The sequence below is a fragment of the Carcharhinus amblyrhynchos genome, chromosome 6, assembly GCF_965287045.1.
Source record: "Carcharhinus amblyrhynchos chromosome 6, sCarAmb.v2.hapA, whole genome shotgun sequence".
NCBI lineage: Eukaryota > Metazoa > Chordata > Chondrichthyes > Carcharhiniformes > Carcharhinidae > Carcharhinus > Carcharhinus amblyrhynchos.
The window spans coordinates 27002759-27015602 of NC_137329.1; the positions used below are offsets into that span (position 1 = coordinate 27002759).

At 40.4% G+C, this 12844-nt stretch overlaps 1 protein-coding gene across 1 annotated transcript in view; it reads left to right on the top strand.

The window, feature by feature from the left end:
• The first annotated feature begins 223 nt into the window (after positions 1-223).
• lrrc56 (leucine rich repeat containing 56) overlaps positions 224-12844 on the top strand; it is a 103629-nt gene continuing 91008 nt past the window's right edge. The window contains exon 1 of the mRNA XM_080190094.1: positions 224-380. Within this exon, the coding sequence (XP_080046220.1) occupies positions 225-380 (156 nt within the window). The 5' untranslated portion in view covers position 224. The remainder of the gene's footprint in view (positions 381-12844) is intronic.

Sequence of the window (12844 nt, forward strand, 5' to 3'; positions counted from 1 at the left end):
AGAGGTTTAGCTCCATCATAAATGGAGAATAATTTATTATTAATGACATGATGTAACATTCTCAAGCTTATAAAACTGTGAACTGCATCATGACCTTTGTTGATTTAGTTTTATTTTTGTGGACTTTAAATTGAGAAATTAAATTATAATTGTTACCATTCTGAGTTTGTAATTTTTTTAAGTCACAATTTTACTCACCTCTATTCTTTAATTTTAGGGTATCAATGGAACTTCATCAGCACCCCGCCTTTGTCACTCGCACAGGCACTGCAACAGTTAGGGTCCTGGACTTTGGGCAGTCAGGTTTGCTAAATCCCAATCCAGTTATCAAAGATGAAACTGATTTCCTTATTGAAGAATATCTTTCTCCATCCAAATTGGTGAGACATTTTTTTAAAAAATTACAGAAGCAATTCTGTCTAAAGATTTTCAAAATCATAAAGCATACTTAGGTTACAGATTCCACTGAGAAGAATTTATTCTTTTAAAGGTTGTTTTGGACTTGTTCAGATGTTTTTTAGATGCTATGCTAAAATGTTATAGATAGTAGTCTGATGTTGTTGATGTAATCAAAGCATGTCCCAACTATGACAATGGGTCTTCAGCCCTGGCTATCTACCTCAAGAAGCTTAAAACTAAGTGAATGTTGTACTAACCAGTTTTTCCTGTTCCAATTTTCTTGAGCCTAGTGATTCTTAGTACTATCCATTGAATCCTTATGATGCAGAAGGAGACCATTCGGCCCATAGGGCCTTCACCAATCTCCAAAAGAGCATCATACCCAGGCCCATCCCACCCTATCTATGTAATCTTGAGCATTTGCTATAGTCCACCTAACCTACACATTTTTGGACATCAAGGAGCAATTTAACATAGGTAATCTACCTAACCTGTACATCTTTGGACTTTGTCTCAGTGATAGATTATTGCTGAACTAGAACTCCAAATCCATTAGTGTGGGTAACATGAGATATCTATAAATGCATATGATTCTAATTTATTATAGAATTATAGAAAAACTACAGCACAAACAGGCCCTTGTTGCGCCGATCATATCTCTACCTATAACCCTCAATCCCATTAAATCCCATGTACTCATCCAGAAGTCTCTTAAAAGACCCTATCGAATTTGCCTCCACCACCACCAACGGCAGCCGACTCCACTCACCCACCACCCTCTGAGTGAAAAACTTACCCCTGATATCTCCTCTGTACCTACTCCCCAGCACCTTAAACCTTAAACCTGTGTCCTCTTGTGGCAGCCATTTCAGCCCTGGGAAAAAGCCTCTGAGAATCCACCCGATCAATACCTCTCATCATCTTATACACCTCTATCATTATTATTATTATTATGTGGCCCACAATACAGCAAATGTGTAAACTTAAGTGCATCACTAAGCTTGGCTACCCGTGGTGTAATCTAATTGTGACACTAATGATGACTATTAGAAATGTTATGGCATTTAAACATATAACAAATGAAGCTGAAACGTTTGATGTTAAGATCACTGTTGCCCAAACCTATAGTAACAAGGTGCATATGCTTTGCAACAAAAGGTTGTGAATGTAGCTCAATCCATCACGCAAACCAGCCTCCCATCCTTTGATTCTGTCTACACTTCCCACTGCCTCGGCAAAGCAACCAGCATAATTAAGGACTCCACGGACCCCAGACATTCTCTGTTCCACCTTCTTCCTACAAAAAGATACAAATGTCGGAGGTCACGTAGCAACCGACTCAAGAACAGATTTTTCCCTGCTGCTGTCAGACTTTTGAATGGACTTGCCTTGCATTAAGTTGATCTTCCTCTACACCGTAGCTATGGCTGCACGTAACACTACATTCTGCACTGTCTCCTTTCCTTCTCTATGAACAGTATGCATTGTCTGTATAGCGCTCAAGAAACAATAGTTTTCACTGTATGTTAATACATGTGACAACAAAACAAATCAAACCAAATTATATGAAAGATTATTGACTTAGAGAAACAAAGGTTAAGGAGCGATTTAATAGAGGTCTTCAAAATCATAATACTTTTGATAGAATAGATTGGGAAGAATTGTTTCCAGTTGTTGAGAGCTGGTTATGGTAACTATAGAGGTTGTGAATTTAAGGTAATTGGCAAAAGAACATGAAGCTACATGAGGAGAAAAGAAAAGAACATTTATATGGTGAGTTGTTATGACCTAGACCGCATTGCTTGAAAAGATGGTGGCCACAGATCCAATTATAATTTTCAAAAATAAACTAGATATATACTTAAAAAGGAAATAAAAAAGCAGGTCTAATGGGATTATCTGGCTGAATCAGCACAGGTATGTTAGACTGAATGATCCTATGTACTGTATTTTTCTATGGTTCTATTTCAAAAGAATGAAAGGGAAAGAAAAGCGTTCTTTGCACAGTGGAAATTCTGCACTACAGTTGGTTGAAATAGAATCCATAAGGTTTTTTTTAATGAGATTGGAAAGTTGTATCTGTAAGAGAGACATCAAGTATTATGGGTTAGGGTTAGTGGAGCAGGATTCCTGTCAATGGCCCCTGGAGTACAGTAGGCTTGATGGAGCACATGTGCTTTATGTGCAATTCTAAACCTATGCAATTTACCTTGTAACAACATGAACAATTTGGTTTTATATTGTGCTTTTAATGTAGTAACATGCTCTAAGGTATTTCACAGTTGTTATCTGAAACAAAGTTTGACACCAAGTCACATTGGAGTATTTTTTTAAATTCATTTACCAAATGTGGCCATCCCTGGCTAGGCCGACATTTATTACTCATCACTAATTGCCCTTGAGAAGATGGTGACAATCTGCTTCTTGAATCGCTCCAGTCCCAGTGGTGCAGATACATCCACAGAGCTGTTTGGAAAGGAGTTCCAGGAATTTGACCCAGCAACATTGGAGGAACAGTAATGTATTTCCAAGTCTGGGTGGGGGGAACTTCCAGGTGGTGATGTTCTCATGTGTCTTCAGCCCATGTTCATGAGTTTGGAAGGTGCTTTCAAAGGAGCCACAGTAGGTGATGCACACTGCTGCCACTGTGCATGTGATGGGGGGAGTGCATGTTTGTGGAAGGAGTGCTAATCAAGCAGGCTTCCTTGTCATGGGTTGTGTCATGCTTCTTGAGTGTTGTTGGAGTTTCATTCATCCAGGCAAGTGGAGAATATTCCATTACATTCCTGACTTGTGCCTTGTGGACAGGCTTTGGGGAGTCAGGAAATGAGTGACTCGTCACAGGATTCCTAGTCTCTGACCTGCTCTTTTAGCCACAGTATTTACATGGATAGACCACTTCAGTTTCTGGTCAATGGTAATCCCCACGATATTGATAGTGGAGGATTTAACAATTGTAACGCCATTGAATGTCAAAGGTGATGGTCATTGCCTGGCACTAGTGTGGCACAAATGTTACTTGCCACTTGTCAGCCCAAGCCAGGATATTGTTCAGGTCCTGCTGCATTTTGCTGCATCCTGCTTCAGTATCTGAGGAGTCCTGAATGTGCAATCATCAGTTAATATCCCCACTTCTGACCTACCTGGATAGAATGCCATTGATGAAGCAGCTGAAGATAGTTGGGCCTAGGACACTACCCTGAGGAATTCCTGCAGTGGTGTCCTAGAACTGAGAGGACCAACCACAGCCATCTTCCTTTGTCCTGGATGTGAGTCTGACCAGTGGAAACTTTTCCCCTTAATCCTGTGGACTCCAGTTTTACTAGGACTCCGTAATGCTGTACTGGGTCACATGTTGCCTTGATGTCAAGGGCAGTCACTGTGCCCGCACTCTGGAATTCAGCTCTTTTGTCCATGCTTGAACCAAAGTTGTAATGGAGTCAGGAGCTGAGTGATCCTGGTAGAACTCAAACTGAACATCAGTGAACAGATTATTTCTAAGCAAGAGTCACTTGATAGCACTGTTGATGTCTCCTTCCATCACTTTACTGATGATCGACAGAAGACTGATGGGGCGGTGATTAGCCAGGTTGAATTTGTCCTAGTAGTTATGTACAGGCCTGACCTGGGCAATTTCCCATATTGCTAGGTAGATGCCAGTATTGTATCTGAACTGGAACAGCTTAACTAGGGGATTGGAAATTTCTGGAGTACAAGTCTGCAGTACTATTGATGGAATTTTGTCAGGGCCCATTGCCTTTGCAGTACGCAATGCCTTCAGCCATTTCTTGCTATCACATGGAGCTAATCAAATTGGCTGCAAACGGGCATCTGTGATGAATTGCTATTGAGTTGCTATTCAATTCTAGTAAACTGTAGTTTATTTCAGAAGCAAACTAATTTCAGGAAAGCAGGGAGAATGGGGATTGCAAATGTCTGTAAAACTGACACCAATGCAATTAATGAAATCACAATTGATTCCAGGGTTTTCGCTTCCACCACTTAATTCTCCATAGAATCCCTGCAGTGCAGAAAGAGGCCATTTGGCTCATCGAGTCTGCACTAACCACAATCCCACCCAGGCCCTACCCCTACATCCACCCGCTAATCCCTCTAACTTACGCATCTCAGGACACTAAGGGGCAATTTTAGCATCATCAATCAACCTAACCCGCACACCTTTGGACTGTGGGAGAAAACCAAAGCACCCGGAGGAAATCCACGCAGTCACGAGGAGAATGTGCAAACTCCACACAGACAGTAACCCAAGCCAGGAATCGAACCCAGGTCCCTGGAGCTGTGAAGCAGCAGTGCTAACCACTATGCTACCGTGCCACCCATTTTCATCTCTACCTCGCAGCTGCAGTGGAAGCTTGACTGGGAGACCTGCCGAGGAGCTACTTAACTACAAATTTGTTTCAATCTTTAGAATCTGAATCCAGGGCAATCACCTAAATCAGGATTACTGGAAATGATCACAAGGCACCTTTCTACCCAACTTTGTTCCTTCATGTGGCTGAACTCCAAGCTTTTGTGTTCCTTTCTCCTCAACCCCTATACCACATCGCTGCATTGATGTTTCTTAAATGATTCCAGGGTTTTCGCTTCCACCACATTATAGAGTCCAACTGTTGAACACACTCTGTATGGAGGAGAATCTTATATCTATTAGTTTGAATCTGTGCTGCTTGTACTACTCATTCCAGTTACTTTAAAGTAGTGTTTTGTACTAATCTTTCTATGCCAGTGAATACTTCATCTTTTTATAAAGATCTACTCTATTCTTCCAGAGGCTAGGAGCCTAAATTTCTCCCCTCATCTCAAAACTCAGACCCCATGGATTGAAGTTGTGACTCTGCTCTGCACTATCTTCAGCACACGACTATCTCTCTTCTGTCTTAGTGACCTGATCTGCACTCTATATTCAAAGTCTAAGCCTAAGGAGATCCCTATCCAGTTTGATCAATTTATTGCACAGCTCTGGCTGTGTAAATCAACTTGTATCGATTTTATTAATTATGATCAGCAGTGATTGGGGTAATCCAGAAATAGAGGTCACAGTTAGAAAATAAGGGGCAAACCTTTTGGGACTGAGATGAGGAGAAATTTCTTTACCCAGAGAGTGATGAATATGTGGAATTCACTACCATGGAAAGTAGTTGAGGTCAAAACGTTGTCTGATTTCAAGAAGAAATTAGAAATAGCTCTTGGGGTTAAAGGGATCAAGGCATATGAGTTTGATCAGTCATGATCAAACTGAATAGCTCAAAGGACCAAATGGCTATTCTATTTTCTAAATTTCTATCTTGGATGTTGAGTTTACTAAGACTCAAAAACTGCTTTTAACCCCTTTCTTTGTTATTGAAAGTTCATTCATTGAGCATGTCTGTCATTTATTAACTGTACTTCCTCTATTTTCCTATCAAAATGATAAACATTTTGGACTATCTATATTTCCAGAGAAAAGATATTTTAAATCCATTGACAAGTTTCCTATTTTAGAATTGAGCCAGTAAAATGCATTTCAAGTACCATAATTTCTTTTGGTACTTCTGGAGAAGCACTTTTCTCAAACTGCATTGATGATAGTTGAGGATATCCTTCCATTGTTATGTGTTTGTGTGTTCATTTCTTGCTTCTACAGGAAACGACCAATTTGCTTCACTTAAAAAAAAAACTTCAACGGTACATTGTCATCTCTTTGCAGATATGCATTTAATTTAAAATGGTACCTAGAAGCGTCTATCCTTTGGCGATGATAGCACTGAACTGTCTACACAATCCTTGGATCTTGTTTTAATAAATTACTGAAAAATATCAATTGTGGAGAAAGAAATAGAAGAATCCTCAAGTTGATCATAAAATGATGGAGCACATAGGAGACCATTTAGCCCATTCTGCCTGAGTAGGCTCTTTGAAATGCTATTGAATTCGCCTCTCTACTATCTCTCTCCGCATGATCTTTCTTCATAGCGCTGTAATTTTATTTCCTTTTCAAATATCTGTTCAATTCTCTTTTGAATTTACTACTGAATTCCACCACCCTTTCAGATAGGCATTCCAGATCACAGCAACTCACTATCTAAGTAAAAAAAAACCTCCTCATCTCCCCTCTAGTTCTTTTTCCAGTTATCTTAGATCTGTATCCTCAGGTTACTGGTCCACCTGTCCCTGGAAACAATGTGTTCTTATTTACTCCATGAAACCCCTTCATAATTTTTAACAATGCTATTGGACTCCCTTCAACTTTCTTTATCTGCTTTAAGGGGAACAACCTCAGCTTCTCCAGGCTTTCCATTTTTGGCAAATAACTTTACAACGAATGTCCTGGTAGATGATTGATTGAATGAATAATATCCTAGATTATAATCATCAGTTTTATAGATCTGTTCATAAACTATTCCAACGGCCCACTTCCCACCCCCCCAATTCCACCCCCCCCCCACCCCCATCCCACCCCGTCTATCCGAGGCATTGTAACTGCATCTGTTTTGTCCACATTTGGCATATGTAAAAAAAAACAAAAATGTGCTGAAATGTAGGACATGCAGCACTGAGAAATTAGCCAGTAGGAATAAAAACTGTCCGCTGCTAATTTCAAAATAAAATCATGAATAATGCAACAGTGACCAATTATAAAGGAGACATACCAGTCAAATCGCTTTAATATTCCTTGTAGAAGCTTTAAAATGTGCCTGGAGTTTTTCACTGGAGATCTGTGGCATTTTATCCCAGTGCCAGCAGCTTGCCTATAGATAGGACATTGTACATAGTAAAATAGCTCATGTGCTTAACAAGCAATATCGATAAAAACACTGATCCACAGAATGAGGTTAAGGACAGGTGCCCCAAAGCTTGATTCAGGTTATAGGCTTTATCTTAAAGGAGAAGGAAGAGATATAAAGATAGAGATTTAGGATGGAATTCTAGAGCATTTGAGGCTTAACTGGAAGCAAAACTAGAACCAGAGGGCACAACCTCAGGTTTAATACAGAGATGAGGAATTTCTTCAGCCAGAGTGTGGTAAGTCTGTGGAACTCTTTGCTGCAGAAGGCTTTGGAGGCCAGGTCATTGAGTGTCTTTAAGACAGAGATAGAGAGTTCTTGATTAGTAAGGGGATCAGGGATTATGGGGAAAAGGCAGGAGGATGGGGATGAGAAAAATATCAGCCTTGATTGAATGCAGACTCAATGGGCTGAGTGGCTGAATTCTGCTCCTATGTCATATGGTCTAAATGCTGCCAATGGAGGACGAGTGAGATCAGGTTTAAGCAGAAACTGCAGAGATCTGAAATGCTTGTAGCATTCAAGGAAATTACAACTAAAAGTGCTGGCAGTGGAGGCCCCAAAACGTGGGAATCAACCCTGCTTTAGTGGTCAGTGGGACCTGTTCATGCAGGCAGGTGGCACTTTTGCCGTGAGGTTGACCATTACTGTTGGAGCCACCTTCATGCCTAAATAAGAGGACCTCGAATCTGCTGGGAGGCTGGCAGATTTACCTGGTGGTCTCTCCATCCCCTCATCCATTTTTACATGCCAATGTAGCAGGAAGAGGCCCCTAATTGGTCACTTAAGTGGCTGATTGTTTCTGGACATGAAGGCTGTTTGCCACTGGCAAAAGGGCATAGCGATGGGATGACGGAAGGAATGCTACTAAATTGGCCAATCTTCCCTCTTTTACTGACCTTTCCACATAATACCCAAAAACCTGGTGCATCCAGCCAATGAATGGGCAATTTGAAAACAAAGGTAGGGATTTTAAAATTTAGGTGATCTGGGATCTGGAGCAAATGAAGTTGGTGTGTTGAAGGCTGCAAAATAGTTTGAGAAGCATGAGGAGGGGTAATTTATCCCATTCAGTCACAGAGAATGTAATGTGTGATTTTGACCGGGGCTATTTCAGTACAGTAGCTGGGCTGAAAACCTGATGGTAATAATTTGTGGTAAAATGGATATTGGTTTTCGTAATGCTATCAATAAATGAAAGAGTCATTGTGGTTATCGCAGGCTAGACCAGCATTTATGGCCCATCCCTGATTGCCCTTGAGAAAGTGGTAATGAGCTGCCTTCTTGAACTGCTGCAGTCCTTGTGTCCCTGTGGTGCAGGTACACCCACAGTGCTATGGGGAGGGAATTCCAGGATTTTGACCCAGCAACTGTGAAGGAATGGTGATATATTTCCAAGGCAGAATGGTGAGAATGGTGAGTGACTTGGAGGGGAACTTCCAGGTGGTCGTGTTCCTACATGTCAGCTGCCCTTGTCCTTCTGGATGGTAGTGTGTTTGGAAGGTGCTGCTTCAGGAGCCTTGGTGAGTTCCTGCATTGCATGTTGTAGATAGTACAAATTGCTGCCACTGTGCGTTGGTGGTGAAAGAAGTGTGTTTGTGGAAGGGGTGCCAATGCTCTGGATGGTGCCAAATTTGTTGAGTGTTGTTGAAGCTGCTCTCATCGAGGAAAATAGGCATATAAAATTCACAGCGGTAGGAAAAATGGCAATCAGTTTGAACTCAGCAAGGTACCAAGGTTGGTTTGGGGATAAATATTAGCCAGGACATCCAGGAGTACTCCCTGCTCTTTTTTGAAAGTGTCTGGGATTTTGTATGCTCGCTTGAGAGGTAGAGAGAGTCTTTGTTAATGTATCATCTGAAAGAAGACACCTCCAACAGTGTAACACTCCCTCAGTATCAGACCCAAGGGTCAGCCTAGATCACGTGCTGAAGTTTTTAAATTGACTGAGTTGAAGCTGACACATTCAATGTGATTATTAGCAGGTAATTTGCTTAACAAGTGTGAGGAACACCAGCTATAGCAGAATTGAGTTTGGGTTTTATCATAAGGCTTCAAAACAAGACACAGCAAGATACTTTTTGATGCAGGTTATTGACAAGAAAACCTTTTAATTGGCTTTTTTTTGTAGAAAGAGGGGTTCAAAGGTAGTGAACCAAAGTGCTTAAGAGCAGTGCAGGAAAGCACGGAAAAGAGACAGAAAGACATAACTGCAGAGAAAAAAATGAAGAAGTAGTGTATGGGGAGGCTTTTTAAAATTAAGAGCTCTAAAAAAGTAATTTTCTGTTGTAGACACTTCACAAATTCAAGATGTTGTATTAAGGCCAGAAAAAAAGGTCAAAGCCCGTTTTAATGAGCTGCATATGCTATATGCCCATGATCTGTCTGTGAAGCACGTAGTCTGTTTTGGTTAACTTGACAAAAAAAAAGTAATCTTTAGAAAACAATTCTCTTACCTTGGGGATGTCACAAAGTGCTTTACACTGTACACTTACAACATTGTCTTGCAATAAGGGAAACATGGGCTGACTTACGAATGACCACCTAAAACATTTCTTCACCGAAGAGATTGATGAAGACAGCACACTAGAACTTTTAAGACATGTTGCTTATTAAAATTGCCATTTCATGGTAATATAGTCCCAGTATTGTGAAACAGCATGTCCTCTGATTAGACCAAAAAGAGGATTCACTCCAGAGCAAAATATAAATGAATACTTCCACTATCTATTTAATTGGAATTCAAATGTGGAGCGATTCTGTGCTTTCCATTCCATTATTCCCATCACAAGCATGTTATCAGGATAGTTCAGCAGCAAGTCATTGAGAAACGATACTCCATTGTCTGTTGTCTGTACTGAGAGCTTTTCCACTCTGATGCAGTGTAAATGGGAATGCCTCCATACATGGTCAGGTGTGTGTCAGTGTAGTTCAGTTTGTAGCATGCTTACCTCTGAGTCAGAAAGATGTGGATTTGAGCACAAAAATTGAAGCTGATACTCTATTGCTGCATTGATGGGAGTGTTGCACTAATGGATGCTGTCTTTTGCATAAAATAAGAACTGAGCACCATTTGTCCTGCCTGGTGGACATACAAGATCCCACAACACTATTTCAAAAGAGAACAGGAGAATTTTGCCAACGTTCTGAGGTCAGTGTTCATCCTTCAATCAGCATCACAGAAACAGATTGGTTTGTCCTTGTTGCTTTTTTGTGAGAGCTTGCTATGTGCAAATTGGCTGCCACATTCCTACATTACAACAGTGACTGCATTCCAAAAATAGTTCATTGGCTATAAAGCATTTTGAGATGCCCGCTGATTATGAAAAACATAGAAATGCACATTTTTCTTATTTTCTTTCAAACAAAATGGAATTTATTTGCTTGTTTTTGATATTAAGTATAAATATAGTTATCAGATTCAGGCTCTTGGTTTCTCCCAGTTTATATGGAAAGTCTTGTTTTATTTTAATGCCCAACAAGGCTGTGATCTCAGCCTCTTATTCTACTTCTTCCATCCAATGACTTGCCAAGTTCCCTTCCAACTCGGTTTTCAAGTTTGCGGATGACACCACCGTAATGGGTAGGATGTCAAAGAATGATGAGATGGAGTACAGAAAAGAGATAGAGAATCTGGTAATTAGTGCGATGACAATAATCTCTCCTTCAATGTCAGTAAAACGAAGGAGATAGTCATCGACTTCAGGAAGCATAGTGGAGGACATTTCCCTGTCTACCTCAACGAGGATGAAGTGGAAATGGTCGTGAGCTTGGTTTCCAGATCATCAGCAACCTGCCCCGGTCCCTCCACGCAATGCTATAGTTAAGAAAGACCACCAATGCCTCTATTTCCTCAGGAGGATAAGGAAATTCAGCATGTCTGCTACGACTTCCACTAACTTCTACAGATGCACCATAGAAAACATCCTTTCTGATTATGTCATGGCTTGATATGGCTCCTGCTATGTTCAAGACTGCAAGAAACTACGAAGGATCGTGAATGAAGTCCAATTCATCACACAAACCAACCTCCCATCCGTTGATTTTGTCTACACTTCCTGTTGCCTTGGAAAAAAATCCTGCATAATCAAGGCCCTCGCAGACCCTGGACATTCTCTCTTCCACCTCCTTCTGTCGGGGAAAAGATACAAATATCTGAGATTATGTACCAACCAGCTCAACAGCTTCTTCCCTGCTGCCATCAACTTTTTAATGAACATACCTTATATTAAGTTGATCTTCCTCAACACCCTAGCTATGACTATAAAACTACATTCTGCACTCTGTCCTTTCCTTCTTTGTCTGTACAGAGTGCAAGAAACAATACTCTTCACTATTTACTAATACATGTGACAAATCAAATTTGTTTATTTTCTATATTCTAAAGTGGTTATGTAAAAAGGCATTCGTAATAGCTATTAAAATACTTGACAAGCACAGTACTGATGTGAAAGACTACTGCGTGTCTGTGTGCTACATAGGCAGTTGCTTTGAAGAGGTGATTGTTACTATTGCTATGGTGATGGAGAGCAGAATATGATGTAGTTGGTGGGGTCTCTTACATTGATTGCAGTGGAGAAGAAACTATCATTGTTGACCTGTATGTTGTTCTGTGCATGTGGTTATTTCTGAATCGTAAGAGCATAAAAAAACTTCAATTTTAAAATTCTCGTTCACATGTTCAAGTACTTCCATATCCTCAACCCCTGTCTATTTCTGTAACCATGAATGTGGAGATGCCAGCGTAGGCACCATAAGGAGTCCCACAACACCAGGTCACCTGATGAAGGAGCAGTGGTCCGAAAGCTTGTGATTCCAAACAAACCTGTTGGACTTTAACCCGGTGTTGTGAGACTTCTTACAATTTCTGTAATCTCCTCCAATCCATTGAGAAATCTACATTTCTCCAATTCTGGCCTCTAGTACATCTGGTTTTCATTCCAGCACCATTCATGGCTGTGCTTTTAGCTGCCTAGATCCTAAGCTCTGGAGTTCTCTCCCTCAATCTCTTCACCATTCTATCACTTTCTCTTTACTTAAGATGATCCTAAAACCTATCTCTTTAATCATAATTTCAGTCACTTGTCAATATCTCATTGTGTGGCTTGGTGACAAGTCTATTTTGTTAATTGCTTAGGTGGAGTGTCTTACACAATTGTTTTACTATACTAAAAGAGCGATAGGAATGCAAATTTTTATTGCTGACCGTACAAATTGAATTGTACTATACAGGAGGAGACCATTTCACCCATTGGGGTTGAACTGACACTTTGAAAGAGCCACCTATTTAGCCTCAAGCTCCTGCTATTTCTCCATTGTCGTGCAAATATTTCCCTTTAAAACATTTAGCCAATTCCTATTTGAATCTCCTTCCATTCCTTTCAGGCAGTGCATTCCGGATTATTACTTGCTGTGTGTAAAAAGAAATTCTTCAGTTTCTCTTCTCTTTGCCAACTATCTTAAAATCTGAGTCCTGTGATGCACAGGCCCATCAGCCAGTGGAAACAATTTATTCTTAGTTGCTCTATCAGAAACCATCATAACTTTGAACTAATCAATTAAATTTCCCTTTAACTTTCTCTGCTCCAAGGAATTAGAGTTCTTAAAAGATAATCATCATAATTTCCTACTCCTGCTGCTTTATCTAGTGAGGAGCTGGG